Source organism: Marmota marmota, unplaced genomic scaffold (genome assembly GCF_001458135.2).
Source record: "Marmota marmota marmota unplaced genomic scaffold, marMar, whole genome shotgun sequence".
Classification (NCBI taxonomy): domain Eukaryota; kingdom Metazoa; phylum Chordata; class Mammalia; order Rodentia; family Sciuridae; genus Marmota; species Marmota marmota.
In genome coordinates this window covers 25,290,750-25,306,924 of record NW_026000026.1, presented here as the reverse complement: position 1 = coordinate 25,306,924, position 16,175 = coordinate 25,290,750, and the positions used below count along the sequence as shown (strand labels likewise).

Below are 16,175 nucleotides of genomic sequence, written 5' to 3'. Positions count from 1 at the left end.
GCATGAGACTTTGGCGTGGGGGTAGATTTTTGTTTTTTTGATACTAGGGATTGAACCCAGGACCTCCTCACACATGCCAAGCAAGTGCTCTACCACTGAGCTATGTCCCCAGCACTTGGAATATTTTTTTTTTTTTTTTTTTTGAGGGAAACAGGGAAGATTAAGAACCACAGTATTAAGCCTGTGTGTGAATGGATGGTTTCATATTTTAATAGATCAGAGTTTGGTTGGTGTTTAATAAGGATTTATTGAGCACCCTAATCAACAAAGCTAGAAGTGCAGGGAGAGAGATGGCAGATACTGAAATGGCCATAACTAAACGTGAAAAGTGCCATAATAGCACCTTAAACAAGTAGAGAATTGAGTATTTCTCACTTAAGCAGCAATCTTCAGAAGTATATATAGGTGTGAAAGTTCACTTGGGCATCAGGTGATGTTTCCATTCTCTTTCCTCTAGTGTCATAGAGATATTTATAAAGCACCTTGAAAAGTAAGGAAGAAACATTTCGTCCGGACCTCCACGGGGCAGTAGGACTTGATCAAGCAAGGTGGAGTGTCTAAAACAAAGCAAGCCCACCAGTGTGCTCTCCAGGCCAGGAACATTTCCTGGATCTCCCCAAGGCTTCGAAAGAAAAGGTGGGAGATGCTGCTGGAAAGTCGTCCTAGGGCCAGCAGGAGGATGTTCTTCGTGCCAGACTCAAATTACTTGAACCTGAACATTCACACAGTGACGTTTTGTTTGGCCTCATTTTTTTCTGAAGTTATATAAATACTATATAATTTTGTTAGAAAATACAGATACATAAAGAAAGAAAAAATCCATCACTCAATTCACTTAAATAATGCTGTGGGAAACCCCTTTTAGATTTTGTCATACTTGCCATATGTTTTTGAACATGACTAGAAATAGAATTGAGTATATACTTTTGGGGGCTTTTGGGATACAGATGCCAGGTTGTCTCCAGAAATGTTCCAGTTTATAATTCCTCCAACTATGTGAGAATACCATGGCAGTGACCTTTAATATCTAATACTAAGCCAGGAATGGTGGCACACACCTGTATTCCTAGGAACTCAGAGTCTGAGGCAGTGGGATTGAAAATTTGAGGTCAGCCTCAGTAACTTATCAAGGCTCTGAGCAACTTAGTGAAACCTATCTCAAAATAAGAAATAAAAAGGACTGGGGATGTGGCTTCAGTGGCAAAGTGTCCCATCCCCCTAAAAAAAAAAAAAAATCTAGATTAAAATTAGATTTAGAAAAAAATCTAACACTGCCGGTCTTGCATGAGTATAATGATTAGTTCTAATTCTAAGCTGAATTTCTGAATTGCTTTTGGTTGTCAGTGTAAGTATTCAAAGACTCTATTTGCCTGACTATCTATTTATCTAGCCATCTTTTCTATTTATTTTGGTACCAGGGATTGAACCCGGTTAACCACTAAGCCACAGCCACAGTCCATTTTTTTTTTTTTTTTAGTTGTAGATGAATACAGTACCTTTATTTTCTCTTTATGTGGTGCTGAGGATCAAACCCAGTGCCCTCTGTATGGGAGGTGAGCACTCTCCACCACTGAACTACAACCCCAGCCCAGCCACAAGCCATTTTTTAATATTTTGAGTTAGGGTCTTTCTGAGTTGCTCAGGGCCTTGCTAAGTTGATGAGGCTGGCTTTGAACTCACGATCCTCCTGCCTCAGCCTCCCAAGCCCCTGGAATTACATACATGTGTGCGCCACTGCACCTGGCTCACAAACTCGAGTTTATTATGGAGATATTCTTTGTAATTTTTTGCTTCCCTTATCCTTTCTCTAAAACAAATTGGTTTGCTAGTAGTATCTTTGTGTGACAATTGTTTTCTGCATTTTCAAAAATTGAGTTTTTTAAGCGACTTTTGAATGGCAGTTTATGCCAGTAACACAGGATTTGTCTTCCTTATATCTTGGCTAACCAGAATTCAGATATAAAGGGAAATTAGAGAAAAAAAGGAGGACAATGTTTATTTCTCAAGTGAAACACATTCTAACCACTAAGTGAGTGTCCGCAAAGCTTTCAAGAAGGAGGACTGGAATCTTCAGATGGCTGATGAAGTGGAGGAAATCCTCCCATGGAGAGAAAATCGGACATTGAAGCCAGCTTTCCATTACTGTCAGAAAAAATCAAAACCTGTTTGTTGTAGTCAAGGCAAGCCCCAGCACTGAAAACCTTCCCTTTGTGCAAACATAGTATGCCTCTGGAGGGATTTAAAAGAACTGGTGGTAGCAGTTGTCCCTGGGTAGCTGGAATGGGAGGAAGATTCATTTTTCCCATGGATAGTGTTTGAATTATTCATTGAATGGTTTTACTTTTTAAAAAAACATGTATTTCTTTCTTTTTTAAAATTTTTTGTTTAGTTGTAGATGAATACAGTACCTTTATTTTCTCTTTATGTGGTGCTGAGGATCAAACCCAGTGCCCTCTGTATGGGAGGTGAGCACTCTCCACCACTGAACTACAACCCCAGCCCAGCCACAAGCCATTTTTTAATATTTTGAGTTAGGGTCTTTCTGAGTTGCTCAGGGCCTTGCTAAGTTGATGAGGCTGGCTTTGAACTCACGATCCTCCTGCCTCAGCCTCCCAAGCCCCTGGAATTACATACATGTGTGCGCCACTGCACCTGGCTCACAAACTCGAGTTTATTATGGAGATATTCTTTGTAATTTTTTGCTTCCCTTATCCTTTCTCTAAAACAAATTGGTTTGCTAGTAGTATCTTTGTGTGACAATTGTTTTCTGCATTTTCAAAAATTGAGTTTTTTAAGCGACTTTTGAATGGCAGTTTATGCCAGTAACACAGGATTTGTCTTCCTTATATCTTGGCTAACCAGAATTCAGATATAAAGGGAAATTAGAGAAAAAAAGGAGGACAATGTTTATTTCTCAAGTGAAACACATTCTAACCACTAAGTGAGTGTCCGCAAAGCTTTCAAGAAGGAGGACTGGAATCTTCAGATGGCTGATGAAGTGGAGGAAATCCTCCCATGGAGAGAAAATCGGACATTGAAGCCAGCTTTCCATTACTGTCAGAAAAAATCAAAACCTGTTTGTTGTAGTCAAGGCAAGCCCCAGCACTGAAAACCTTCCCTTTGTGCAAACATAGTATGCCTCTGGAGGGATTTAAAAGAACTGGTGGTAGCAGTTGTCCCTGGGTAGCTGGAATGGGAGGAAGATTCATTTTTCCCATGGATAGTGTTTGAATTATTCATTGAATGGTTTTACTTTTTAAAAAAACATGTATTTCTTTCTTTTTTAAAATTTTTTGTAGTTGTAGATGAACAGAATGCCTTTATTTTATTTGTTTATTTTTATATGGTGCTGAGGATCGAACCCAGTGCCTCACACATGCGAGGCAAGTATTCTGCCACTGAGTCAAAATATTATTTCTTAATAGCTTTTTCCATGGTATGAAAGATGTTAATGCTAGGGGAAACCGAGTGAAGAATAACATGGGAACTCATGGTGTCTTCGCAACTCTTCTGTAAATCTAAATTTATTTAAGAATAAAAGGTAGGATCGAAACCACTACCTGTAATCCCAGGACTCAGGAGATTGAGGTAGGAGGATCGCAAATTCCAGGCCAGCCTTAGCAACTTAGCAAGACCCTATCTCAAAATAAAAAGAACTGGAGATGGAGCTGAGTGGGAGAGCACCACCACTGGGTCCAGTCGGCGGGGTGGGGAGGGGTTCTGCCTTTCAGTGTGGAATTCTGTCCCTTGAATCAATTTTCTACCTTCTTTTAAAGATTTTTCTGTTCTCCCTATTCTGTCTACTTCCTGACTACCAAATACAGTATACCTATCTTGGCCAATGTTGCTATTTTTATCAGGGTCAAACTTTTATTTCATAATGGTATTAGATACTAATAAAAGTGTACATCAAACCTGAAGAGAAACACTGTGAATGTATTGCTTTTAAGACTTTTTGTTGTTGTTGTTCTTTTGTTTTTGGTATCAGGGATTGAACCCAGGGGTGCTTAATCACCAAGCCATGTCCTCAGCCCTTTTTTAAATTTTGAGACAGGGTCTCACTAAGTTGCTAAGAGCCTCACTAAGTTGCTGAGGCTGGTTTTGAACTTGTAATCCTCCTGCCTCACCTTCTGAGCCATTGGGATTACAGGTGTATGCCACCATGCCTGGTACTTTTAAGACTTTGACCAAGCTGTGTTTCTACAGAAAGTACACTGAACTCAGAACCTTAATTTTTTTTGTCTTTGAGATGGAATCTCTCTATGTTGCCTAAGCTGGCCTCAAATTCCTGGGCTCAAGCAGTCCTCCTGACCCAGCCTCCCAAGTAGCTAGGACTTTAGGCATGTACCATTGCCCCCAGCTAGAACCTAAAACTTCTAAAGCCATTGTTTTTCCACTTATAGTCCAGGTAAAGACACAGATGAGTGTGTTCTTGGTAGTCAGTGACTGCCTGCAAAACTGGACTTCAGAAAGATTCATGAGTATGTCTTTGGGGGCTGGGAATAACTTGGTGGATGGAGGGACTGCCGCAGCAAAGTAATGAGTCAGCTGTAGCCAGTGTCTGAGTGGGAAGAAACTAGCATCTGAAATAGAGTAGCAGTGAAGGGGGAAAAGAAGGCAGATACAGAAACAATCAAGCTGGTGACTCAGATGTGTGGATGATGAAAGTTCCTTGTTCAGACCAGGCAGAGGAGCAGAAGGAGGCAACTCTTCTAGTTCCTGGAACAGGTAAAGTGCTGATATTAATGGAGGGAAAGGGAAGCTTTGATGGGCAGACCTATTGAGGTCAGAAATTGGTCTCGCTTGCCTTGGATTCCCACGTGCATATCCTACATGCAGATATTTACTGAGTGCCTGCTCTGTGCCGGGCACTATTCATGGTACTGGAGAAATTATGTCCAAGTGGAGGGGACATATAATATACAAATAAATCTGTATCATCCATGTCAAGTAGATAAATCCAGGAATAATAATAAAGTAGAGTAAGGGACTAGAGAAATGGGTCATGGGAACCGTAAAGATACTATTTTAGATAGAATCTTGTCTGAGGAGGTGACATTTGAGATACCTGAGTGAAATAAGGAATGTGGGAGCCATGCAGATGTGGGAGAAGCCTTCTGGCAGAAGAAACAGTAAAGGTGAAGGCCCTGAGGCTTAGGGAAGGGCTTGGGGTCAAGGGAAAGCTAGAGGGTCCCTGTGGCTGGAGCTGAGGAGGGTAGGAGGTGATGAGGCCTGTTCCATTTTGGGAGAAGGCTCATAGAAAAATGGTAACATAGGAGCATCTTGACAAGGAGAGGCTGTTGATATAAAGAGAAATGGGAACATTATGGAGCTTTACTTCCTGTGAGCTGTAGTGGAAAGTGATATATATGAAGTGGTTAAAGGAACAGTGTGATCTAGGCCAGGCACAGTGGCACATGCCTGTAATTCCAGTGTCTTGGGAGGCTGTGGCAGGAGGATTGCAAATTCAAAGCCAATCTCAACAATTTAGCAAGGTCCTGTCTCAAAAAAGGGAGTCAGGGAGTGGGGATGTGGCTCAGTGGTTAAGTGCACCTGGTTCAATCCCTAGTGCTGACAAAAAACCCACTGATCCAGAAGCAGGGAGGTGTGGCTCCTGTGTGGCAGTGTTGCCCAGATGTTGATTACCTGATCCATTCTGTGGCATATTTCTGGAAGTACAGAATCGTTTTGTAGCTTGTTTTTTTTTTTTCTTTTGTTTTAAGAGACAAAGTCTTACTATGTTGTCCAGGCTCTCCTCGAACTCCTGTGCTCAAGTGTTCCCTCAGCCTCCCAAGTAGCCAACATTACAGTTGTGTACTACCATGCCCATTATTGGGGATTTGGGAGACAACATTTACAAGGGCGCAGCCTTCCCAAAGGGGAAGGGACACTGGCTCATTGGAAGCAGGCATGAGGGTAGTCTGCTGTAGGAGAAAGTTCACTTCTTTCCCCCATTCCATCTGTGCCCTTTCTTCTGAACAGGTATGGTTGCCGTGGTCCCTGTTACTTCTCTCTCTCAAGTGTGAAACGAACGCCTTCTACGTCCCTGGGGTTGCACCAATCAACTTCCACCAGAACGACCCAGTAGAAATCAAGGTATGTTTCTGCACTATTGGAGCCTCACTAGACAGTCAGGCTGGAGTGTGTGGTGAGCTGTTCGTGTCCATCCTGTGGTTACGGAGAACACAGATGACTGCCATTGACACTGAGAAAAAGAGAGCTCAGTGCATGCTTCCTGACCCAAAGTCGAGTGCCCCGGAGCGTGCATTCCGGGAATTCTGTCCTGCCTCTTCATCTCTGTCTCTGTGTCTCTGGCTGTCCTATTGAGTGACCTCTCTGTGCTTCTGCTTTGTTCCGTTTCTCTCTGTTTGATTGAATTCATGCAGATCTCTTTTATCTCCTTCTCTCTCTGTCAAGGGGGTGTGTGTGTTGGTGTGTGTGTGTGTGTGTCCACGTCCATCTCTGTCTCTTGTCTCACTCCACTTGCCTCTTCTTATGTGGCATTTCTGACTCTCTCTTTAATCGGCTCCATCCTCCTCTCAGTTACCGGCTTTCTCTGTGGAACTCATAGCATCTGCTCATATTGTTTATATATTGTAAGTATCTTCCTTAGAGACAGACTCGTATCTTGAGAAAACAATAAAAATAAAATAACATTTACTGAGGGTTATTTACATGCCAGGTTTTGGGCCTGGCTTAGCTCAGGATGTCCCCTATCTAAGAATGCTCTAAGGCAAAGTATGTTTTACAGATTTTCTGTACATTTTATAGATACGGACAAGGCCTGGGCAAATGAACCAGTTTCCCAAGGTCACATGGTTAAGAAAGATACAGAATGTATTTCAGGCCCCATCTCTTTACCATTGCAATACTTTCTCCCACTGACACCCAAGGTTTTTCTAAGCTACTGGAGGCAAGACCTGACCTCAACTAACATGAAGCTACTTATTCACATCATTTATCCCACTTAGTATGAATGTTTTTACATTTCTCTTCACAAATGGTCATGGACCATGAGGTACTACTCCCGACCCATCTGGGGATGTTATGAAACCCACAGTATGCATGCCACATTGCCTATCTGAAGTCCAAAAAAATGCCTAATTCCAAAGCAAGAGTTTTAAATAAACAGACCTAGAATTCTAAAATTATTTATATTTTTTGATGATATGAATTTGGTGGGTAGCTTCCAAATTATAAAGATAATTTTTGTTAGATATTAAAATTTAATTTTTTTTTCTTTATTTTATTTATTTATTTATTTATGGTGCTGGGGATTGAACCCAGGGCCTTATGTGCAAGTAAGTAGTCTACCAACTGAGATAATATCCCCCGCTCCACTATTTTTGATGATTCCCTTATTTATGGTTTGGGTTTTCTGTGACTGGTGCACTTTCTAAAGCTGTGTTCTGTGTGCTTGCATCATTTCCTATACATGTTCCTGTATCTTATACCTCATTCTCAATGGCTATACAGTGTTGAATTGAACAAAATATTGTAGCCTATTGATGGGTTGGTTTTCTCATTCAGCAGACATTTAGTAGCACCTACTCTGCCTTATTCTTAAGGCACAAGGGCTAATAAGATGACCAAAACACCTGTGATTCTTGCCCTCCAGGAATTTAAATCTTAGCTTCTGTTTCATAAAACAGAATCATTGCTTTTTTGGCAGATGGGGGATGAGACAACCAGGGATTGAACTCAGGGGCACTCAACCACTGAGCCACATCCCCAGCCCTATTTTGTATTCTATTTAGAGATAGGGTCTCACCTCGCTTTTGCTAAGGCTGGCTTTGAACCCATGATCCTCCTGCTTTAGCCCCAATCTGGCATTACAGGTGTACTGGGATTTTAGGCATGCACCACCACACCAAGCTGAATCATTGCATTTTTATTTGATATGTTGTAAAGGAAACTGAGAGGGTTGGAACTGGGAAAGATGGAGGGTTCCTTTAGGTGGATTAGTTAGGGAAGGACTCACAGATGAGGGCATTCAAAATGCATGAAGTCATTAGAAAGGGTCAGAGAGGAGCAGCAGGATGAATTCTTGAGGCAGGGGAGTAAGAAGGCCTTGTGGGTATGAATAAGGAGTGCCCTCTTTGTTCCTAGGGGCTTTTTTTCTCATCTGGAATATTTCCTTAGGAAAGAGGCCCAGAATAAAATGATCTTTTCAAAGGATAGTAAAATGTTCAAGACTCGTAGTGTCTTAAATCAGTTGTGATTTTTAAACTAAATCTGTACTGCAGTCTAAAATTACTGAAAAGTGAAATAATCCAGGGTTATGGACACTATAGTAGGCCATATTCATGTCTGCTACAGTTAGTTTGCTTGGTGGATGATACTACCAAGTGTACTGAATATGTGTGGCTGTGGGGAGGATTCTTAGAGCAATTATCTTGGTTTCTGCTGGGTTGAGGAATAACAGCCTCTCTTCTCCTACCAGGCTGTGAAGCTTACCAGCTCTCGAACTCAGCTGCCTTATGAATACTACTCATTGCCCTTCTGCCAGCCCAGCAAAATAACCTACAAGGCAGAGAATCTGGGTAAGTTCTCTCACACAGCTGCAGCCTGCCCCAAAGGGGAACCCAGAACAATTTTTGCAATGATAATAGCAGTTGACCCTTATCTAGACACTGTTGCTCATAGTTTCTGTGCCTGTTAGCTTATCTAATCTTCATAGCAGCTCTTGGGGGAGAGGAGTTGCAGTTTTCATTCCCATTTTGCAGATTACGTGATTTGCCTTTGGTTGTACCATGAATGGCTAAACTAAGCTTTGAACCCACCCAGCTGGTCTTTTTCAGAATTGGAGCACTTGGCTTCTACTCAGACTGGCTTCCCTCTATTTCTAAATATCCCCTTCTCTCTGGTGGCTTCTGTCACCTGCTCTGCCTTTCATTGAAAGAGGGAGCGATTACCTTTGCTCTAAAGCAAGCAGAGATGTTGCCATATTAGCTAAGCTGTTGAAGAGGTGCCTCAAATAATGTGTTAAGTACCCAGCGCAGTGTTTGACACAGGTGTTCCATAAATGGTAGCCATTTCATTCTAAGTTAAGTAATTCTCCATTTGTCATCCACACTTGACCCATTCACACTGAAGGTGCCTGCTCAGGACAGTTTTTAGTGCTTCCTCTCTGCCTGGCTTGTGTGTTAAGTCCTGGAGCTAAGACTGGGGAAATGCTTTCCCTGACCTCTAGGACCTTTCCTTTTCTCATACCTTAGGAAGAAGAAAGAGAGAACTGGTTCTTGATCAGGCCTCTGAAAGAGCTGTCTTCTCTATTAGGGCTCTCATGGCTCAGATACTTCCAGAACCCCCAGATGACAAGTTTTCCTACTGCCAGATCTTGAGGGTCCTGAACCAGCTACAGGCAGGTCATGGAGCTAGTTTAACCAAAAGTGGGCTGCATCCCTTCCCCTAAATACCACCTGTGCATAGGCCAAGCACTGTGTTCTAATCATCTGTGTGCTTCACCTTATTAATTCTCACAATACCTATGAGGTATAATCTCTTAAGGAAAGTGAAGCACAAAGTAGCTAAGTCTCTTGCCCAGTAGACCACCTAGTAATAGTGCCACTTACACAGAACCCTGGGAGCTGTGGCTCCAGTTCACCTTTGAGCACCATGTTCTGTTCATTGTCCTGCCTGATCCTTCTATTAACTCTGCTAGCTGAGTAAAATTGTCCCCACTCAGTATCATATGCCCAATAGGTGAAGAAATTGAGCTTTTAACTCATTTTTTATTTATTAAAGCCAGAGTTATTTCTGTTGTCCCAGCTGCCTTCTCCAGAAAGGTTCACCAGGGCTATCTGAAGGCTGTGCTTGTGTTTGTCAATGTTGATGGCGATTTATATTGTGGCATATGTGTTGGATCATCTGTGGCATTGCTGGGGTATGGTAGTAGGTGCTCTTAGCAGGTCCATGTCATGGCTTGTGGCTCATTGTGAACAAGGAATACTTATTGCCGGGCATGGTAGTACATACCTATAGTCGCAGCTACTTGAGAGGATTGCTTGAGTCCATGAGTTCAAGATCACCCTGGGCAACATAGGGAGACCCCCATTTAAAAAAAAAAAAAAAAAATGCTTCCGTATTAGAAATGAGTCATTTCAGACTAGTATGTCCTCTTTCTCGGTTTAAGTTTAATTTCTAAATATCAAGAAGTGTACCAGCTTACATGGTCTGTTCCTCTCTCTGCAGATTCTCCTCTCCTCAGGCCAGCTCCCTACTAGACCTTCAAGAAAGTGAGCAGTAGCATTGGGTGTGGGGAGAGAATGCAGGACACTGGTACCATCACAACTCCATGATGATCATGGGCAAGCCACTGTCCCTCTTTGGTCCTCAGTCTTTAAAATGACCTTTTAGCTGTGGCCGTGCAGATGTCCTATTGATGGCCTTGCTGTCTACTGGGTCACTCCATCCCTTAGCCTTGCAGGCTCACCTGCACTGCCAGTCTTCTAAAATAGGACACAAGGGGGAGAGGCCTTCATCCAGGCTCAGCTTCTCCTTCTCACTTCCCCTCAGGGGTGACCCATCCACACTTGAGGTGTCATTTGCCAGGGTGCTCATTTGCCAGGCTTCTGCCTTGCTCATTGAGCACTGCCATTGTACTTATCACCTTTGTACCAGCCACTCACAGCCTCCATCTCTGTCCTGATCTCTCCTCTAGGCCTTAAGTCTTGATATCTCTTTGGTGTGTCCAAACTGAAAATACCTTCCATCTGAGTTTGCTGTTTTTCCTGTCCTGCTTTCAGGTTCTGCCTGGTCTTAGAAACCTGCGAGTCTTCTTAACACGTATCATTCCCCCTCATTCCTCATATCCAGTCTGCAGCAGGCCCCTAGATTTATCCCTTCAGTAGCTCCTCAATTTGTGCCCTTTGCTCCAGGCTCCCCTCATGCTCACCTCCTGCCGCATCCTCAATCATCTGCACGACTGCTGCCATTGCCCCCACCATCTTCTCACATCCTCTGTTTTCTGCACAAAGCAACTTGAGTGATTTTTCTGTGACCAGAGTCAGATAAACATCTCCCCCATCATATCAGGAATCCTTCACTGACTTTCATTGCTTTCTAGATAAAGATCGAACTGTGGGTGGCCCACAGGCCCTCTGGGTCCAGCTCCATTCCATCTCTCACCCATCTCTCCAGCTCACTCTAGTCCTTCCCCAGCTCTCTTGATTTGCAGCCACACAGGTCTCTTTGCCTAGTTAACTCCTCCCTTCCTTTAAAGTCACTTCAGGCACCACTTCCTCGTGGAGCCTTTCCTAGACCCACTCCACTCTCCACAGCAGTTGTACAGTATATTCTCATTTTGCTGATTATTGATCGTGGTCCAACTTCCCGCATACCGTAACATTGTCTAACATTGTAGCTTCAAAGCCTTGGCAAGTAAGTAAGTGTTTATGATGGAGAAACAAATGACTAGGTGACAAGGCAGACAGCTGTATCAAGCAGATCCACACTGGTATGCAAGTGTTAGAACAAGTGCACGTGGGGGCATTCGTCCTGCCTGTTGGTACTGGGCGCTCTCCTTCAGTTTGCTCCAGTTTCACATCATCACAGTAGAATTGTTGAGCAGCTCAGGATGAAAGCTCAGTAGAGTTTAGGTGACCTCCCTAATTGCTCAGTGCCTGTCTGTATGACATCTGGCAGCAGGTTACTGAAGACAGACAGTCTTGCAAGGGGTGTGCCGGTTCATTAAGCAAAAAGATGTTTTGGCTAAAAATGTCAAGTGCTCGATTTCACCCTGCTTTCTTCTCTGCCTAACCAGGATCTAAAGACACAGAGATAAACAGGAAATAGTGTCTCCCCTCAAAAAGCTCATGATCAGATAGAAGAGGCAGAATCACAAATATATTAACACAGTGTACAAAATAACATTGCTGGGGCTGGGGCTGGGGCTGTAGCTCAGTGGTAGAGCACTTGCCTTGCATGTGTGAGGTACTGGGTTCGATCCTCAGCCTCATAAAAATAAATAAATAAATAAAGATATTGAACCAACTACAACTTAAAAAAAATTTTTTTTTTAAAATAACATTGCTGGGGCTGGGGATGTGGCTCAAGCGGTAGCGCGCTCGCCTGGCATGCGTGCGGCCCGGGTTCGACCCTCAGCACCACATACAAACAAAGATGTTGTGTCCGCCAAAAACTAAAAAATAAATATTAAAAAAAAATAAAAATAAAATAAAATAACATTGCTGACATATGAAAAGGTGCAGGGGTATTGCTGATGATAAAAATGGTATCCTCCCCAACGGCATTCCTCACAGAAATAGAAAAAGCAATTATGAAATTCATCTGGAAAAATAAGAGACCCAGAATAGCTAAAGCAATTCTAAGCAGGAAGAGTGAAGCAGGTGGTATCGCTATACCAGATCTTAAACTATACTACAGAGCAATAGTAACAAAAACAGCATGGTACTGGCACCAAAACAGGCTGGTAGACCAATGGTACAGAATAGAGGACACAGAGACCAACCCACAAAATTACAACTATCTTATATTAGACAAAGGTGCTAAAAGCATGCAATGGAGAAAGGATAGCGTCTTCAATAAATGGTGCTGGGAGAACTGGAAATCCGTATGCAACAAAATGAAATTGAATCCCTATTTCTCACCATGCACAAAAGTTAACTCAAAATGGATCAAGGATCTAGGAATCAAACTAGAGACTCTGCGTCTAATAGAAGAAAAAGTAAGCCCTAATCTCCATCACGTAGGGTTAGGCCCCAAGTTTCTTAATAAGACACCTGTAGCACAAGAATTAAAACCAAGAATCAACAAATGGGACGAATTCAAACTAAAAAGTTTTTTCTCAGCAAGAGAAATAATATGTGAAGTGAATAGGGAGCCTACATCCTGGGAACAAATTTTTACCCCTCACACATCAGATAAAGCTCTAACCTCTAGGGTATACAAAGAACTCAAAAAGTTAAACAACAAAAAAGCAAATAACCCAATCAAAAATAGGCCAAGGACCTGAACAGACACTTCTCAGAAGAGGATATACAATCAATCAACAAATACATGAAAAAATGCTCACCATCGCTAGCAATCAGAGAAATGCAAATTAAAACTACTCTAAGATACCATCTCACTCAAATAAGAATGGCAGCCATTATGAAGTCAAACAACAAGTGCTGGCGAGAATGCAGGGAAAAAGGTACAGTCACACATTGCTGGTGGGACTGCAAATTGGTGCAGCCAATTTGGAAAGCAGTGTGGAGATTCCTTGGAAAACTGGGAATGGAACCACCATTTGATCCAGCTATTCCTCTTCTTGGGCTATACTCAAAAGACCTAAAAACGGCATACTGTAGGACACAGCCACATCAATGTTTATAGCAGCACAATTCACAATAGCTAGACTGTGGAGCCAACCTAGATGCCCTTCAATGGATGAATGGATTTTAAAAATGTGGCATTTATACACAATGGAATATTACTCAGCACTAAAAAATAACAAGATCATGGCATTTGCAGGGAAATGGATGGCACTAGAGCATATTATGCTAAGTGAAGTTAGCCAATCCCAAAAAAACAAATGCCGAATGTCTTCTCTGATATAAGGGGGTGACTCAAAATGGGATAGGGAAGAGGAGCATGCGAAGAAAATTACCTCTAGATAGGGAACAGAGGTGGGAGGGTAAGGGAAGGAGAAGGGGAATTGCATGGAAGAGGGAAGGAGACCCCCTTCGTTATACAGAATACAGGTATGAAGATGTGAGGGAAAAAGAAAGAAGTGGGTCACATTAAATTGGGTAGAGAGAAGTGATGGGAGGGATGGGAGGGGAGGGGAAGGGCGGAATGGAAGGATAGCAGAATAAAAATGGACATTATTATTGCTGTGGGTAAATATGTGACTGCATGACCAATGTGATTCTGTAACCTGTGCACTCAGAAAAATGAGAAATTATACCCCCATCTGATTCAAATGTATGATATGTCAAGATCATTGTACTGTCATGTGTAACTAATTAAAACAAATTAAAAAAAAAAAAAAAATGGTATCCTTGGCCTGCCTGCTCTGTGCCTGGACTTTACTTGTCTCACTGTAACTCTGTGAGATGGGTACTGTTATTATCCCATTTTATGGATAAGGAAATTGAGGCTCAGCAAAGTTAAGTGAATTACCAAGACTGTTAACCTAGTAAGTGGCAGAGGCAGGGCACAACAGCAGATAGCCTGAAGTCAGCTATCTCTTCAGTACACGATGCTGCCTCTGCTCTGCACAGGAGACTGGGGGAAAGTAAAGAACACTGTGCTGATGAGGTCAGGAAGGGCATCTCAGAGAGGGTGTAAGGGAAGCTGAGTGTGTAGCCAGGCATGTGGGACAGGGCATGGCACCCCAGGTCCAGGTGTGTGGTCATGTGATGAGCTCTGATAGGCTGGTACTAGAACTCAAAGGAGGAAGGAAGGACGACAGAGGGCCTGTTAGATGGGCAGGCTGGGCACAAACAGATGAGACACAGCATTGACCAGGTCAAGGCACTGCTGAAGTCCTGGGAAGTCCATTTTGCCCTGCCGTCCCACGACTTGTGACTCTGCTGACCTCAGCAAACTCAGGGCTGAGACTCTGAGCTCGATCTGTCTCTCTTATGGCAGGAGAGGTGCTGAGAGGGGACCGGATTGTCAACACCCCTTTCCAGGTTCTCATGAACAGTGAGAAGAAGTGTGAAGTTCTATGCAGCCAGGCCAACAAGCCAGTGACCCTGACAGTGGAGCAGAGCCGGCTGGTGGCTGAGCGCATCACGGAAGACTACTATGTCCACCTGTAAGTTGTCCTCTGCCTCCTGTTGGCCTCGCAGTCACTTAGGGGAGGGAGCTGATGGGAGAGGCGGTCCAGAGGGACTGAGTGGGGCCTTGGGTTTCCAGCATTGCCGATAACCTGCCTGTGGCCACCCGGCTGGAGCTCTACTCCAACCGCGACAGTGATGACAAGAAGAAAGAAAAAGATGTGCAGTTTGAACATGGCTACCGGCTCGGCTTCACAGATGTCAACAAGGTAGAGTGTCTTTGGTGTGTTCAAAGAGCTGGGGAGCCATAAGCACTGGGGGCCACAGAGAAGAGGGATACATTCCTCTCTAGGCTTGTGACAGAAAGATAGGGTCAGTCCAAGGCATATTTCTCCCATTGCCTCTAGAGGAGATGGTCTGTCGGAAGTCTGCAGCCTTGGATAAGGCTCTGGTAATTCTGTAAAGTGCAGAAAGCCAGTTGCTAAAATTTTAGAATTTGTTTTGATAGAATTCAACCAGACAAATCTGGAAGTTCTTCAGTATACAGAAGAGGGCCATGTAGCAAGCATGAGCAGGTGGGCAGCCTGGGTTTCTGAATCTGTAAATGTGTATAATAATGATATTCACCCCCTGGGGTTGTTCTCCAGGGTAAATCTGTGAGCGCTTTGTGATGTAAATCCCAGGAATAAGCTAATAGTGGCGACAGTGACTAACTGTTCTCTTTACATGTTATCCCATTTTCTAAACTGAAAACATATTACTTAAGGAGTAAAGGACAAAAAGATTTCATTTGAGGTGCAGCCCCTGTACTCAAAGGACTTCTTTCCTATTTGGGAGCAAATTCGCAGTGTGAGGCCTTGGGTCCTCTCAGCTGATTAGCAGGGAAGCTCGTTGTGCATCCAGGTGCCACAGGGGAGGTAGGCCTTGGAAAATAGGCAGGCTTGAGCCAAGAGGAAGTGGTGCTGGCTTGCGAGCTGCAGTGAATATGAGAATGGAGGACTGTGAGGCAGGCAGGGGCTGGGGAAACCAGGTGGACTAGTGTATCTTAGAAGATGCTGATGGCCAGCTCTGTTAGGGTCAGAGGGTAGAAGGCCTTGAATGCCAGGCTGAGGAAATAGGACTTTTATCTGATAACCCCCAGGGAGCCCTGGAGAGCTTCGGAGTTGGAGGGTGATAGGAAGAAAGCAGTGTTTTTGGAAGGTTGGTACAACCAGGCATGTTGGACGAGGGGAGGGACCTAGTGCCTGGGCTGGTCTCTCTGAGTGGCTTCTGATTGTTTCTTGGCTGCCAGCTGTATTGTTCTCTCTGTTGCTCTCTTTTAGATCTACCTTCACAATCACCTCTCGTTCATCCTTTACTACCACCGGGAGGACATGGAGGAGGACCAGGAGCATACATACCGCGTCGTCCGCTTCGAGGTGATTCCCCAGAGCATCAGGCTGGAGG

General features: G+C 43.5%; 1 protein-coding gene across 2 annotated transcripts in view; it reads left to right on the top strand.

The window, feature by feature from the left end:
* The window catches only part of Tm9sf4 (transmembrane 9 superfamily member 4), a 50,743-nt gene that overhangs the window by 16,262 nt on the left and 18,306 nt on the right, over positions 1 to 16,175 (top strand). Inside the window, exons 2-6 of one of the 2 annotated variants that reach the window (XM_015481772.2) lie at positions 5,983 to 6,096; positions 8,444 to 8,543; positions 14,599 to 14,767; positions 14,869 to 14,998; positions 16,052 to 16,175. In XM_015481772.2, the coding sequence (XP_015337258.1) occupies positions 5,983 to 6,096; positions 8,444 to 8,543; positions 14,599 to 14,767; positions 14,869 to 14,998; positions 16,052 to 16,175 (637 nt within the window). Of the gene's footprint in view, positions 1 to 5,982; positions 6,097 to 8,443; positions 8,544 to 14,598; positions 14,768 to 14,868; positions 14,999 to 16,051 lie in introns of those variants that run through there. The other variant, XM_048811122.1, reaches the window with a different exon arrangement.